Source organism: Doryrhamphus excisus, chromosome 17, assembly GCF_030265055.1.
Source record: "Doryrhamphus excisus isolate RoL2022-K1 chromosome 17, RoL_Dexc_1.0, whole genome shotgun sequence".
Taxonomy (NCBI): Eukaryota; Metazoa; Chordata; class Actinopteri; order Syngnathiformes; family Syngnathidae; genus Doryrhamphus; species Doryrhamphus excisus.
The window spans coordinates 16,669,585-16,684,213 of NC_080482.1; the positions used below are offsets into that span (position 1 = coordinate 16,669,585).

The window sequence follows — 14,629 nt, forward strand, 5'->3', positions numbered from 1 at the left end:
ATTACAGAAAAATCGCTTCTTTTTTATCTGTCCGTTGTGAGCGAATTTCCGATACATCCGAGTCCGATATATCCGAGGTTTACTGTAGATGCGAGTTTCTGCATGAATTGCGTTAATCGAGTACCCGTTTCCATTCAAAGGATGACTCATAGAAACTCGACTCAGTTAAAGAAATTTGAATTTGAAGTTTGTTTGATTTTTGCAAAATAAACAGTGTACAATGTAAGAGTCTGAAATATCAATAAGAAGTTTTTCACCAAAAAAAAAACACACTTTATGCTATTACATGTCCTCCCTTCTTGGCATAACCAAGGATTGGCTGGAACCCCATCAGACCAATGAACAAACCAACAGTTCACCAGAAGTTTCCTGACCATTAAGGTCATTGTAAACCTTGAGAATCTGTAGTTATTTCACAGCTGGTAGAATATTGGGAATCTGGGGGCTGCTAAAAAAGCTTTGTCCCATCCATACGTTCAATTTCTATGATGATGGCGGATCTTTCAGTTTAATTTCACCACCATTTTTATCTTCTTCTTTGACTTCCAACCACCCAATTTTCTACCACGATGGCAGGATGACATATAAAAGATGACACTGGTGCTTTTGGGCAGTGGTTGTTTAGTAAACCCAACAGAATGGACAGGAATGGTCACTATACTGGTACTGGTACCACATTGCTCCATAAAAATACTCACAGTCAATAGACTGAGATACTTCCATACAGTATGAGACTACACATCCAAGAAGACCGAAACTTCATTGCACCAACACACCAAGATTTACCATCTCTACCATCTCCTCAGCAGCATCAACACATCCTTGACCCCCACCAACACCTTCTCACTGTCTTAGATGTCTGCTAACTCGTGCCCCTCCCTTCCTTCCTTCGGATGGAGAGGGAAAGAGAGGGAGAAAGAGAGCGGTAGCAGCCCACCACCACCACCATGTCCCCAGAGGCCCCTCGCCTGCCTGCCCCTCCTGCTGCTGCTGCTGCTGCTACTCAGTAAGTACAGTTGTGCCTCAGACCCGGACCGGACCCTGACCACCAGCTGAGATCTCCACTTGATGTGAATTTGCTTACTCGCCTCCGTGTCAACCATAAAAAAAAAAGCCAAGGCGAGAGAACACCCGCCCGTGAGAATGGCCGTGGCAAAGGGCGCAGTGTCTTCTGCGGCACCCTTAGCCCTGGCGCTAGCCCTCGTGAGCCTGGCCCCGGCGCTCTCTCTGGGAGGATGCCCGTCGGCTTGCCGGTGTTTCGTGACCATGCTGCAGTGCTTGGAGCCTGACGGGATCGCCAGCATCCCGGCTCTGGCTCCTCAAGAAAGCGAGAATGTGACGGAGATGTGAGTACTATGTCATGTGATGTCATGTACTCGATTCGTGCACCTGAACCAATGGCGACTTTTGGTGTCTCGGGATGGAAGTTGTGCTTGGCATTGTTGTTTATCTCATGAACGCTGGATTAGGGTCGGCTATGTTGCCCCAAGTTGCCCGGAACTTGGACGAGGTCAACGTTCCGTAGAAAAGTTGAGTAAAAAGTTGCTATTTGTTGCAGATAGTTCAGAGTTGCACCAACCAACTGATGATTAAGGTGCTCGTTTGACTTCAGCCTTGATGAGTATCACGTTCTGGGTCAGTAATCATTGATCCATGCAACATGCAAATATGTCTGATCAGGAGAGATTCCATCCCCAAAACAATCTCTTGGTGTTTCCCAACTTTACTCCACTTCACAGTAGTAAGAGAAGTTGCCATGACAAAGTGTTGTGGAGTCGGATCTGTCGGACTGTGTACTGTTTGAGGTCAGCGGATCAGTACTTTGTGTAACATCCTTTCACTCTCAGCGGGAGCCCCGCATGCTGTGATTTGTGATACACAGAGCCGGATAAAATATTTTTCAATTACTGGGACTCAAACATGAATTCCTGACAAGTGACTGTCTGCAAGCAAAAAGGTTGCCGTGACCTCATTTATGATTATTCCCAAGGATGCCATCCCGAGCGATGGCAATAAATGATGCTGAATTGCCAAGAGCTTAGCTTAGCTTTGTATTTGTATTAGCGTCTTCACGTGTTTTGCTAAGTAGGGTTGGGAATCGCAGGATATTGCAGACGAAAATATAACAAAAATATACATTTTTTTATACATTTTTAACAAATCCAAAAAACATGAATTGTTTTTGTCCAAGCAAATACTGTAGTATACTGTAGTACAATACTACATTTTTTTCAAGTCTTTTTCAAGTCTATGACTGTGGACTTCTTGGCTTGAGTCCTGGCTTGGACTGCATATCTTTACTTTCGACTTGACTTGAGGTCTTTACTTGAGATTCGAGACTTGAATGATTAGCGTCTTCATGTGTTTTGCTAAGTAGGGCTGGGAATCGCAGGATATTGCAGACGAAAACATAACAAAAATATACATTTTGGATATGAATGGAAAAATCTACAGTTTTCTCTGCAAGGTCATGTGGTTGTGAACAAGGTGGGCAGCGCATATTTGTTATTCAGTTATTCAAAAGTTTTTATTGTCATCCAATTTTTTTATAGAATCGGGACTCAGGGGTGTGGACTTGAGTCACGCAACATGGACTTGACTCAGACTTGCGTCACAATTTAGATGTCTTTGAGATCTGGACAACAATGACTCGGACTTGACAAAAATTTTCAGTGACTGTGTTCAGTAAAATGTGTCCTCGTTCAAAGTATTCAACTACAGTGAACATTATTATGTAATTCCCACCAAATATTCTCTTTGAATGTGCCTCATTGAATGCATATATTGATGTCCAATCAGATTTAAGAACAAACAAAAACCGTGTAGACTACATTTCTGGGTACCAGCTAAATCCTGAATGCTGTCAGACTAGGCTTATTTTGTTAACAAATCCAAAAAACATTCATTGTATTTGTCCAAGTGAATACTGTAGTATACTGTAGTACAATACTACATTTTTTTCAAGTGACTATGACTGTGGACTTGACTCAACCAGTCTTGGCTTGAGTCCTGGCTTGGACTGCATATCTTTGCTTTCGACTTGACTTGAGGTCTTTACTTGAGATTCGAGACTTGAATGATTAGAGACCGACTTGCTCTCAACTCTGCCCCCCTGGAACCGCCATCGTAATTAAAAACAGAAACCTGGACGTAATTACATAAAACCAATTATAAAACAGAACTTGTTGAACATGTGCGAGCCTAAGACTCGGGCATAGACTCGTTATAGATGCGAGTTTCTGCACGAATTGCGTTAATCGAGTACCCGTTTCCTTTCAAAGGATGACTCGTAGGAACTCGACTCAGTTAAAGGAATTTGAAGTTTGTTTGATTTTTGCAAAATAAACAGCGTAAATTTTAGAGGCTGAAATATCAATAAGAAGTTTTTCACTTTTATGCTATTACATGTCCTCCCTTCTGCCGTCTGAACTCGACTCAGTTAAAGAAATACAGTAAACCTCGGATATATCGGATTCAATTGTTCCCACTGGTTTTGGCCGATATAAGCGAAATCCGTTATATGCGTATACCGGAAAATGTCCGTTTTACGCATATATGGGATTTATATCCGGTATATGCGTAAATGGGATTTTATCCGTTATAAAAAGGCACTTCCTTGACTATGTTTCCAATGTACCTGGACGCGCAGGCAACGCTGCAAACGCTGCAAATGACGTCGTATAGCGGCCCGTGTCACGATTCGGCGAATCAGAGCGCCACGATGCGGCCATCCGATATATGCCAGGGAAATTTCATGGAAATGCATTGGAACGGGACTGGAGATTTTGTCCGAAATAGGCGAAATCCGTTATAAAAAAAATCCGATATATGCAATGAATTTTTATTGGAAATGCATTACAGAAAAATCGCTTCTTTTTTATCTGTCCGTTGTGAGCGAATTTCCGATATATCCGAGTCCGATATATCCGAGGTTTACTGTATTAGAATTTGAAGTTTGTTTGATTTTTGCAAAATAAACAGCGTACAATATAAGAGTCTGAAATATCAATAAGAAGTTTTTCACCAAAAAAAAGCACACTTTTATGCTAGTACATGTCCTCCCTTCTGGCGTCTGGCTGAGATGCTCAGCCCCCATAACCAAGGATTGGTTGGAACCACATCAGACCAATGAACAAACCAACAGTTCATCAGAAGTTTCCTGACCATTGAGGTCATTGAAAATCTTGAAAATCTGGGCGCTGCTAAAAAAAAAGCTTTGTCCCATCCATACGTTCAATTTCAACGATGATGGCGCATCTTTCAGTTTAACTTCACCACCATTTTTGTCTTCTTGTTTGACTTCCAACCACCCAATTTTCTACCACGATGGCAGGATGACATATAAAAGTGTGATTGGGCTTACTTAAAATGCTACGCAGCGAGAGAGAACCGTTCGGAATCCATGTTAAGGTTAAATATGGCGATTGTTGATATTTCACCGCACTTCTTGTGCTTTCATTTGTACTTTGTGATGGCAGGAGGGCCGCCGTACGGCGTTATAAAACCAGCACTGAAATGGAAATGTCGCTCTCCACCACGCCATGCTGTTCTCCCTGTGTTCTCCTCCGCCAAACCGAGCAATTAGATGCCAAGAGATTGTTAAAAAACTTTTCTGAGATGCTAGTTAAGTGCTGCAAAGTCCATTACTCACTTCCGCTGTCAATCTACCCCCCCCCCCCGCCACGCCTTCGTGTTGATGCGCCCTACAACTATGTACCGTCTCTGGTGAAGGGAAGCTGTTCCATCAATCAGTCAGATTCGCTCGCTCCAAAAACAATGGCGGGCAGCTTGTGTGAGGGCTCGTACGGTCGGAACGGCAAACAAACAAGACTCCATTAACGGTGCGACGGCAGGCCGAGATTCATCATACTGCGAGTTATAAATTCAATTTTGAGAATTGCCAGTCAATGCACGCCCCCGGCCCCCCTCGGGAACAATAGATGATATACAACCCAATTGGCTCAATCCAATAAGTGAAGGCGATGGGTGATCTCGGGCCCACCTGCCCTGTAATCACATTATTGCTGCGTGGGCCGATCAAACGGGAATAAACACACAAAAAAAAGCCGGACAAAAGTATGCCACATGCTGGAGGTATTTTTACAGCGTATTTTCAAATGATTCTGGTAAAAACAGTCATGGAATAAACTATTAGACCAGCCTTCTTTCTTCACTTTATTGTTCACTTTAAGGCCTGGTACAACTAAAAGTAGATTTTTTTTCAAATATAATGATAACAACAAAAATGGTTTTGTCGCCGTGTAATTTAAGAGTGTATATCCATAGTTTTTTTTAATAATAACCAAAATGGAATTATTCTATGGCATTGTATTGCAAGTGCTTTTAGGCATTCCATGCTGTTGTGTTCATTTTATTTTTCGGGTAAAATACTTGAAGTGGTACCAGCCAGTAAAAAAAAAAACAAAAAATTGAAGAAACAAGGCTGGTGTAATATTTTTGATGGTAATTTTTGTTGTGTCGTTGCCCTTAAATGCAAACTAACTTTGTAAAGCCCACAAAAAAGGTGTTACTTTTTGTGTTTTTCATCCACCGTCATCCACAGGCATCAAGGGTGTCCAAAGTGAAGTTTTATTAAAAATATAATTCTGTTTCTAAAATATAATTTAACAAGAAAACAAAAAAAATAATAAATAAAAAAGTAGCAAAAATGGAAAAAGTCACTTGAAGCTAAAACATTACAAGGAACAAGTTGTCATCTGACCAGAAAAATAAAAGAAAATAAATAAATATTTTATATAATAAATAAAATAAAAAAAATAATAATAAAAGAACTAGAAATAAAAGTATAATGTCATAATATTATGACCATAATAGAACAAAGTTGAAGTCGGAAAGACAGATGCTCTTGGCGGACCGTTCTCACGATAAAAAAACACCGGTTGTTTGCCGTCTGTCTAAACAAGAGTGCATGGGTGACTACATCTTCCTTCATCACAAGCACAGCCATTACAGTTTGTTGAAGAGTTTGTTGTGTGCAAAGGTTGACAAACCATTAGAAAAGTTAGCCACTTTCTTACCAATAAATACACATGCTTTACAATTTGAAACAAGTATATTTGATTATATGGCTTAAGGTTTGGAGCTTTTTATACAAGACTCATTTTTTTATGTTTTTATGGCCATCGTGGTACATCCCAAAAATATTGTCATATATGCCAAGGTCCATATCAACCACCCTTTTTTAAAAATTGTAATATTATCCAAAAAAATACAATTTGAAAAATTAGGCTATAATGTCACAAGAATAAAGCCAAAATATTATGGAAATAAAAAAAAATTAAATTGTGAGCTGAAAATTTAAAAGAAGAGAGTTGAAATAGTTGGAAAATAAAAAAATTTAAAAAGGCAGCAGAAATGGGAAAAAACTGAGACAAAACATTAGTATTTTAACAAGAAAAAAAGTCTCAATTTTAACAGGATAAACTTGTAATATTATGTAACATTATAAGGTTATTTTAGTAATATAGAGTTGAAATGTTAAAGAAAAATGATTATTTTTTAAATATATTAATGTTATGAGAAACCAACAAAATAAAGTTGTCATTTGTGGACAATTATGTTGGGGAAAACGTTATAATATAGGAATAAAGTAAAAATATTGTGGAATCTTAAAATTCACAGAAATTATTTTGTTTTAAGAGATTCTAAATATTTAGAAAATTAAAAAACAACGCAAACATGGGAAGAAAAAGCACAGTTAGTGAACACTGAAGCTTGAAGATGTTTCCTCCAGCAGAACGGTAACGTCACCATGCGTGACAGAGTGATCGTGGGAATGAATAGAGAACGGAGCCGAGGACATAAAAAAAAAAAAAAAACCTTGCTTGTTCCCATCCATCAATCCTTTCAAATATTGGTTAAAAGTTTTCTTAAAAGTGAGGCACTTGTCCTTGCGGGTACGTCACTGCACATCTCAAGTTATTCTACGTCGCTCTATGTATTGGTTGAGGACTGTAGGACTTCAGTACAGTGAGGACTTCACTGTACTGAAAGGAAAATGTACAGTTTTATGTTTACTTACCTTATTGGCCTGTAACTGAAAATGTCAGTCAATGCCGATGCTGTCCCAATAACACACATCATTTCTTTTCCAGTTACATCGAAAACCAAGCCGGCCTGGAAAATATCACAGAACTGGATCTGGGTAACTACAAAGAGCTAAAGAACCTGTAAGTCGTGTTTTTTTTTTTTTTTTTTTCATATGTTGACACTAAAATGGATGTCTAAATGTATTCATACGTGATAAACCGGTCAAGACATGCGTACATATGTGGACTAAATTGTTGGTACCCTTCTGTTAATGAAAGAAAGTTCACAATGGTCACAGAAATACCTTGAATCTGACAAAAGTCATAAAAAAAATACAATTTATTTTCAGCCATGCTTCAACAGAATTATTAAATAAATAAATAAACTAAAATAAAAAATAAATTAAACAAAAAAATAATAATAAATAAATGAATAAATAAAATAAAATAAATGAAATAAATAAAATAAATAAAATAAATAAAATAAATAAAATAAATAAAATAAATAAAATAAAATAAACAAAATAAATAAAATAAATAAAATAAATAAAATAAATAAAATAAATAAAATAAATAAACATGCCTGGACAAAAATGGTGGTACCCCTAGAACAGTGATTTTTCAACAGTGCCGTGAGGAATTACCCAATGTAATTTTTTTTCAAATTAACATTTACTAATCATTTTCTGCAAATATTATGTAATTGTGGGCGGCACAGCGGTCGATTGGTTAGCGCGCAGACCTCACAGCGAGGAGACCAGGGTTCAATTCCACCCTCGGCCATCTCTGTGTGGAGTTTGCATGTTCTCCCCGTGCATGCGTGGGTTTTCTCCGGGTACTCCGGTTTCCTCCCACATTCCAAAAACAACTAGCTAGGTTAGTTAGCGACTTCAAATTGTCCATAGGTATGAATGTGAGTGTGAATGGTTGTTTGTCTATATGTGATTGGCTGGCCACCAGTCCAGGGTGTACCCCGCCTCTCGCACAAAGACAGCTGGGATAGGCTCCAGCACCCCTGCGACCCTCGTAAGGAAAAAGCGGTAGAAAATGAATGAATGAATGATGTAATTGTTAAGTGTCTGTGGTGTAAAGACTGGCAGTAATACTCGTCCGTGTGGCCACATGTAGCTGATTGCCTCGTTCCTCCAATAGACTTAGTGATACACGTCGTGGTGACATTTTATAACATTTTTGGTTAGTGGTGTGCCCCAAGATTTTTTTTTCAACCTTTTTGAAAAAAAACGTTTTTCAAAAAGGTTGAAAAATGTTTGGTGACATGGTGTGTACCACACAAGACGGAAAGTAGGAAAACAATTCACCAAAAAGCCAGACTGGAATTTGTCAAATGACATGTTGACAAGTCACAAAGCTTCTGGGAGAATGTTCTATGGACAAATGAGACAAAAATGGAACTTTTTGCTGAGGCACATCAACTTAATGTTCACAGACGGAAAGATGAAGCATGTCAAGAAAAGAACACCGTCCCTACTATGAAACACGGATGCGGCTGGATGCATGGATGGATGGATGCATGGACTTCCTTTATTGTCATTGCACAATAACACAGCAGTGAAATTGCCAACGAAATGTCGTTGCCTGGCTCCCGTATAATAATAAATAACAATGTGGAGAATAAATAGATGGCATCAGATATGAACAATGTACAGCGTAAACAGTCATTTGTACACATAATTTAAATAATTTAGAATGACCCAAAATGACCCAATGACCACAGCTAAAAACACCCAAGAGCGGCTAGGATGAAAACATTGGATCATTCTAAAGTGGGCTTCTAGTATGAGCCCTGACCTAAATCCTATTGAGCAACTTTGGAAACATGCTGTTTGGAAAAGGCACCCTTCAAACCTAAGTAAAGCAGTTTGCTGATGAGGAGTGGGCTCATCACTTTCACTGACTATCACTTCTTAAATTTCATACAATTTGTATGTACTTTTCTTTCGTTATTTATTGATTTTTTTCATTAACGGAAGGGTACCAACAATTTTGTCCACGCGTGTATAGTAGCTGTTCATACTCCAAACCACTGGAGGGCGGCCTATCTGAAAAAGCCCGGTTTTTGCACCTCTATTGTCAAAGAGAAGAGAATGCTCGCCAACTTAACATACAGTAAGTGTGCGATTGTTAACACATGTGTAATTTAAGAAGCCAAATGTTGTTTTTCAACTCTTTCTAACTTACCCACTATAACGAAACACGACAGGTTTTAGTAGATGTCTTGTGGTTGGTTTGCTAGCATCCTCCGCTGGCTTGGCTTTCAACATGGAGGCTCCTCCTACAAGACAAACCACAGTAAGCACATATTAAACAATAACCTTGGCATCGATATAACATCCGATGACGCTAACTCGTAGTTTAAAGTCATTATTATTATGTCGCTAGACAGCACACAGTTCAATGAATTAAACATTAGAAATGCTAGTCCTTTTACTGCTAGCATGACCAGCGCGAGTGAGTGAACTGCGGCTAATGGTACGTTCAAGACTCCCGGGAAGTAGGATAGGTCCCGCATGAAGCTTCGGAAGGTCCACTCCCAGTTAAAAGTAAGGTTAAAGAAACACAACAGACATTTAAAATAAGCTTGTTGATTAGCTAGGCGCGCTAATGTTCACATGCTGATAACTAGTCAGTGTGGCGATCTCGAGTAGCTTTCGTAGTTGGAGTTTTAAAACAAATGTCCGACTTCCCAGGTATATGGAACGCACCACTATGTGGCAGTCTGAGGTGCTTCAATGGCGACGCACTTGAGATACTTGTATGCCTTTAGATAATGGAGTATAATTAACTGGATGGTGCACTACTTAGCCTTTCCGCTACTTGTAAGAGAACAGCAAGTTGTATAAAAAGCAGTGAAACATAAAACTGTTGAATAAGTGCGTTTGAATTTTTTGCTTCATCCTGAAATTTCTGAAAAAGCTGAAAATCTTTACGTTTTAGTGTATGTAGCTTTATAATTACAGTCCACCATATCTTCTTGAAGTTAGTTTGAAGTTCAGTTTGGTCACAAATACAATCTTGTCAGGGATCTTTTTTGTTTACATTGGACTGGAACACTTTGAGATCAAACCTTGTGAGCACCAAGCGGCAATACAACAGACACTTTTTCTGGAATGTCGAATTGGAACTTGATTGCTGTTCCATTTCATCCCACCGCTGATGAAGAGCAGCAGTGAAAACCATAGTCATTCCGAAACCATTAACAGCGTTGCTCTCACAACATCCTCTCTTCTGGGAAGCCCCTCCGCATCACGTTGTTGGCTACTTTGATAGCGCACTCTGTGCCCCTCCATCAGGCGGGTTGCATCACCCCCACCATGAATGCGAGGCAGGGGTCAGCCGCTCTGCTTCACCGATGTGCAACCAACAAGCTGTCCACATGATTGACCCTGCCAATCATTTTTGAGTCCATGTTTTTTGTTGTTTTTTTTTTTGAACCGTAGAACCATCACATCGTGCAAGCTGAGGTTCATCGCCCCCAACGCCTTCCAGCACAACCCCAAGCTGCAGTACGTGTAAGTGGATTCTCTTGTCTCTACAGTTTTTGGTTGTCATTCAGTGACACAAAGACAGCTACTTGATCCCTGAAAACACAAGCAGGCCGAGTGGTCAAAAAATGCTAGGTTAATTAGCGACTCCAAATTGTCCATAAGTATGAATATGAGTGTGAATGGTTGTTTGTCTATATGTGCCCTGTGATTGGCTGGCCACCAGTCCAGGGTGGACCAGTCCAGTATTGGCATCTGTGTGTGTCATTTTTGTGTCTTTGTATGAAATTGTACTTTCCAACACATCAGTACTGTATTATGAGAGGGTTGTCCAAAGTGTGGCCTGGGGGCTTTTTTATTGACACATTCTAAGAACATAATTGAACAAGAAAATTAATTTTTTTTATAGGATTTAATAGGAATTAAGTCAAAATATGAAGAGAAAAACATGATCTAATGAGAAAAAGTCACTATTTAACAAGACTAACGTAATATTGTGAGTTACAATATTAAAAAAATATAATAATAATATAATAATATATAATATAATAATTATAATAATAATAAAAATTATATAAAATAAATATATAATAATATAATACAATATAAAAAATTACAAGAACAAAGAAAATTAAATTAAGAAAGCAGCAGAAATCGAAAAAAAACAGCTGTAATTTGTGACAAAAAAGTCGTAATATTAAGATAAAAATGTATTCTAACAAGAATAAACCTGTAATGTTATAAGGAAAACTAATTTTGGTAGCATAGAATTGAAATATGTTTTTTTTGAAAGCCATACAATTATGTGAAAGAAACAAAACAAATAATCACAAATTGTCATTTTTGGAAAATTAGGATGGGGGATAAAAGATCTAATATTCTGGGACAAGACTAAAATTCCTGCTAACAATACACATGTTCACAACGCTGATAACACAAATAAATGAATGAATAACTGAAAAATAACATTTGAAATGAAATGAAAGACATGAATAAATAATCAAGTATATGTATTGTTTTCTATATGGAATAAAGCGGTGTTGTGTTTACAGTGTCAGGGTCAGACACTGTGTCAAATCTCATCAGGCGTATTACATATCACCAGGTAATATCATTTGTTGCGCTTAGGTCGGATCTTACTACATTTTATTCCCCGTGTTTGCGAAGAAATTGATGAAACTCGAACCTCCCTTTTAGCTTTTACGAGCCTGGATGGTCGTGGCTCATTGATTTTTACAAGTGACAAATGTTTGTGATTCATTTTGAATGCACAACATATGATAATATGATACTCGTTTGTGTGATATGAGGCACTGAGCTTGGAAAAATTGGTGAGGACATCCACCAAGTCACCTTTTACTCGCTTACGTTGCCGGGTTATTGACAACTGATGCATAATAAATACACTCCACTCAGGGTCCATTATCACTTAATCAATAATTCTCAGAGAGGGATGGGTGGGGCGGGCTTTGGGTGGGGTCTGGGTGCTTCTCGGTGACAGATGTATTTGTGAGCCTCCTCCGTGCTCAAATGTTATGATGATGTTATGATCCGCGCTGTTGCCGCTTCTGACGCTCCCCCGGCGAGGAACGGGAGAAGGTAATGGATGAGCCCCGGTGGCGCGGCCATCTTGACACCAACATTTGGGAGCAAGCACAACAAATAGTTGAACCTTTGGCCTTGTATCGCCCCCCCCTCAGTGAGGCTTGTTGTCGTCTTCTGAGGGAGGTTCGCTTACAATCTGGCCGTGCGAGGACCATCGAAGAAGCACTGTGATGACATTTTATAGGCCTGAGGGGGTTTGGAGACAGGATATGCAGCCTTGTTATTATTATGATAGTCTGACACCGGACCACTCGCTCAGCTCTTGTATTGGATCACTACATCACAGTACCACTAGAAATACTTGAATACTATGAAGAAATACCATAAAAGCGACAGTTAACGTCCCCGATAGTCGTTGGATTTGTTGTGTGCAAACCCGTCAGTCCCTGGTGGTGTAATGGTACAGCTGCTGCCTTTGAAGGCATAGAGCACGGGGTTAATCGCAGCCCTGGACAGCTTTGGAGGGACAGGATTTCAAAATTTAGGGCCCAAATTTGGTCTTGTCTACTGTCAGATTAAAAAAAAAAATACTTTTACTAATGTTTCATGAATCAAGTGACATGTACCAACTGAGTTAGCATAACGCAGCTATCGATTTGACAGCAAAGGGACACTCACAGATTTTAGCATAACTTCATTTAACAGGGCATTATAACAATATTCTGTTTAATGTATTTTTTATACATTTTGTAATATGTAATACCAGTTTGTGAGACTTTATTCCCTCTTGAAACAGGAGAGCAAAGAACATGCAAAAAGGGGAAGTGGTAATGGTAATGGTAATGGTAATGGTTTTATTTCATTTGAACATGCATCAGATTCCAATTGAGTGCATCCCATAATCAGTTCCCAGTTCCACATGTCCAAAAGGAGTAGGAAGAAGCAAAGCTTATTAAATCCTACCCCTCCATCTGGTACTTTTACAATCACTAACTGTTACATTTGTTCACTTCCTGCTTTCCATAATACAGTTTTTTGTTTTTTTTAACAATGCACCTCGTAGCGAAGTACTCGGTGATATGAACATCCAATGCCATAATGTGTACCATAGTAAGTGTCAATATTACATTTGTTCACTTCCTGCTTTCCATAATACAGTTTGTTTTGGGTTTTTTTTTTTGTTGGTTTTTAAATTTTTTTAAAATTTTGTAATTTTATGTCCCGTACTGAAATACTCTGTGATATGAGCATCCAATGCCATAATGTGTACCATAGTGCGTGTCAATATAGTGATATATATAGCACATCATGACTGGTTCAAGACTCTTCATCCTTGGATTTAGCAAACATCAACTGCTTGTATTGTTTCTTGAATTGGCTCATCGTTGTGCATTGTTTGATTCCCTTACTCAATCCATTCCATAGTTTGATTCCACATACTGAAATGCTATGGCTAGCATAACGTAGTCCTAGCATAGAAGTGTTTCAAATGTACTTCTTCCCTGAGATCATATTTCTCCTCTCTTGTAGAGAAGTATTGGATGACATTTTTAGCTAATTGCTTATTTTTAGCCTTATGCATTATTTTAGCTGTTTGAAGATGGACTATATCAGCAAGTTGAAGTATTTGTCATTTTACAAATAAGGAGTTAGTATGTTCTCTGTAGGCGGCATTATGAATTATCCTTACTGACCTTTTTTGCAGTACATTTAGCCAGTGAAGATTGCTTTTATAGTTATTAGCCCATATTTCCACACAATAAGTAAGATATGGTAGAACCAGAGAGCAATTAGTGAAATTATTCTCATTTCTTATTATTTCTACCGCTTTTTCCTCACGAGGGTCATGGGGGGTGCTGGAGCCTAACCCAGCTGTCGGGGCACACCCTGGACTGGTGGCCAGCCAATCACAGGGCACATATAGACAAACAACCATTCACACTCACATTCATACCTATGGACAATTTGGAGTGGCTAATTAACCTAGCATGTTTTTGGAATGTGGGAGGAAACCGGAGCACCGGGAGAAAACCCACGCATGCACGGGGAGAACATGCAAACTCCACACAGAGATGGCCGAGGGTGGGCTTAGTGAAATTAGCTTAGCTTAAATTAACTACAGTGGCATCTTTTGGCCTTGTTAGGATCTAGAAAAAAAATCATTTCCAACACGACAAAAGCAAATTACCAATGAGGTCTCTAAAAAAGCGGTTGTGGCTGTAGGCAACCTTCTGATGTAGTTTTTTTTTTAATGAACTCCACAAGATGGCAGCAGCCGCATTTAATAGCATCATGAGTGGTCAGCATCCAACAGCTTTATCTACCTTTTGCATGCGCTACAAATGACATACTGCGGAATAAAAAATGAAGTAGTACACGTCTGCAAGTACATTTGAAGTGAGTGGAGTCGTTCCTCCCTTGCGGCTCCAGTCTTCTGAGCAAACATCAGACTTGTTTGCGAGTGAATGGCTGCAGGCCGGTGTTGAGATCATTGATCCCAATCCATTTGGAATGCATTATGGTTTCCCACTG

General features: G+C 39.0%; 1 protein-coding gene across 3 annotated transcripts in view; it reads left to right on the forward strand.

Annotated features, from left to right (window-relative positions):
* Window positions 1-1,143: 1,143 nt before the first annotated feature.
* The window catches only part of ntrk1 (neurotrophic tyrosine kinase, receptor, type 1), a 42,691-nt gene continuing 29,205 nt past the window's right edge, over window positions 1,144-14,629 (forward strand). For 2 of the 3 annotated variants that reach the window (XM_058052893.1, XM_058052894.1), the window contains exons 1-3: window positions 1,144-1,346; window positions 7,116-7,190; window positions 10,508-10,579. In XM_058052893.1, the coding sequence (XP_057908876.1) occupies window positions 1,144-1,346; window positions 7,116-7,190; window positions 10,508-10,579 (350 nt within the window). Of the gene's footprint in view, window positions 1,347-7,115; window positions 7,191-9,182; window positions 9,360-10,507; window positions 10,580-14,629 lie in introns of those variants that run through there. The other variant, XM_058052895.1, reaches the window with a different exon arrangement.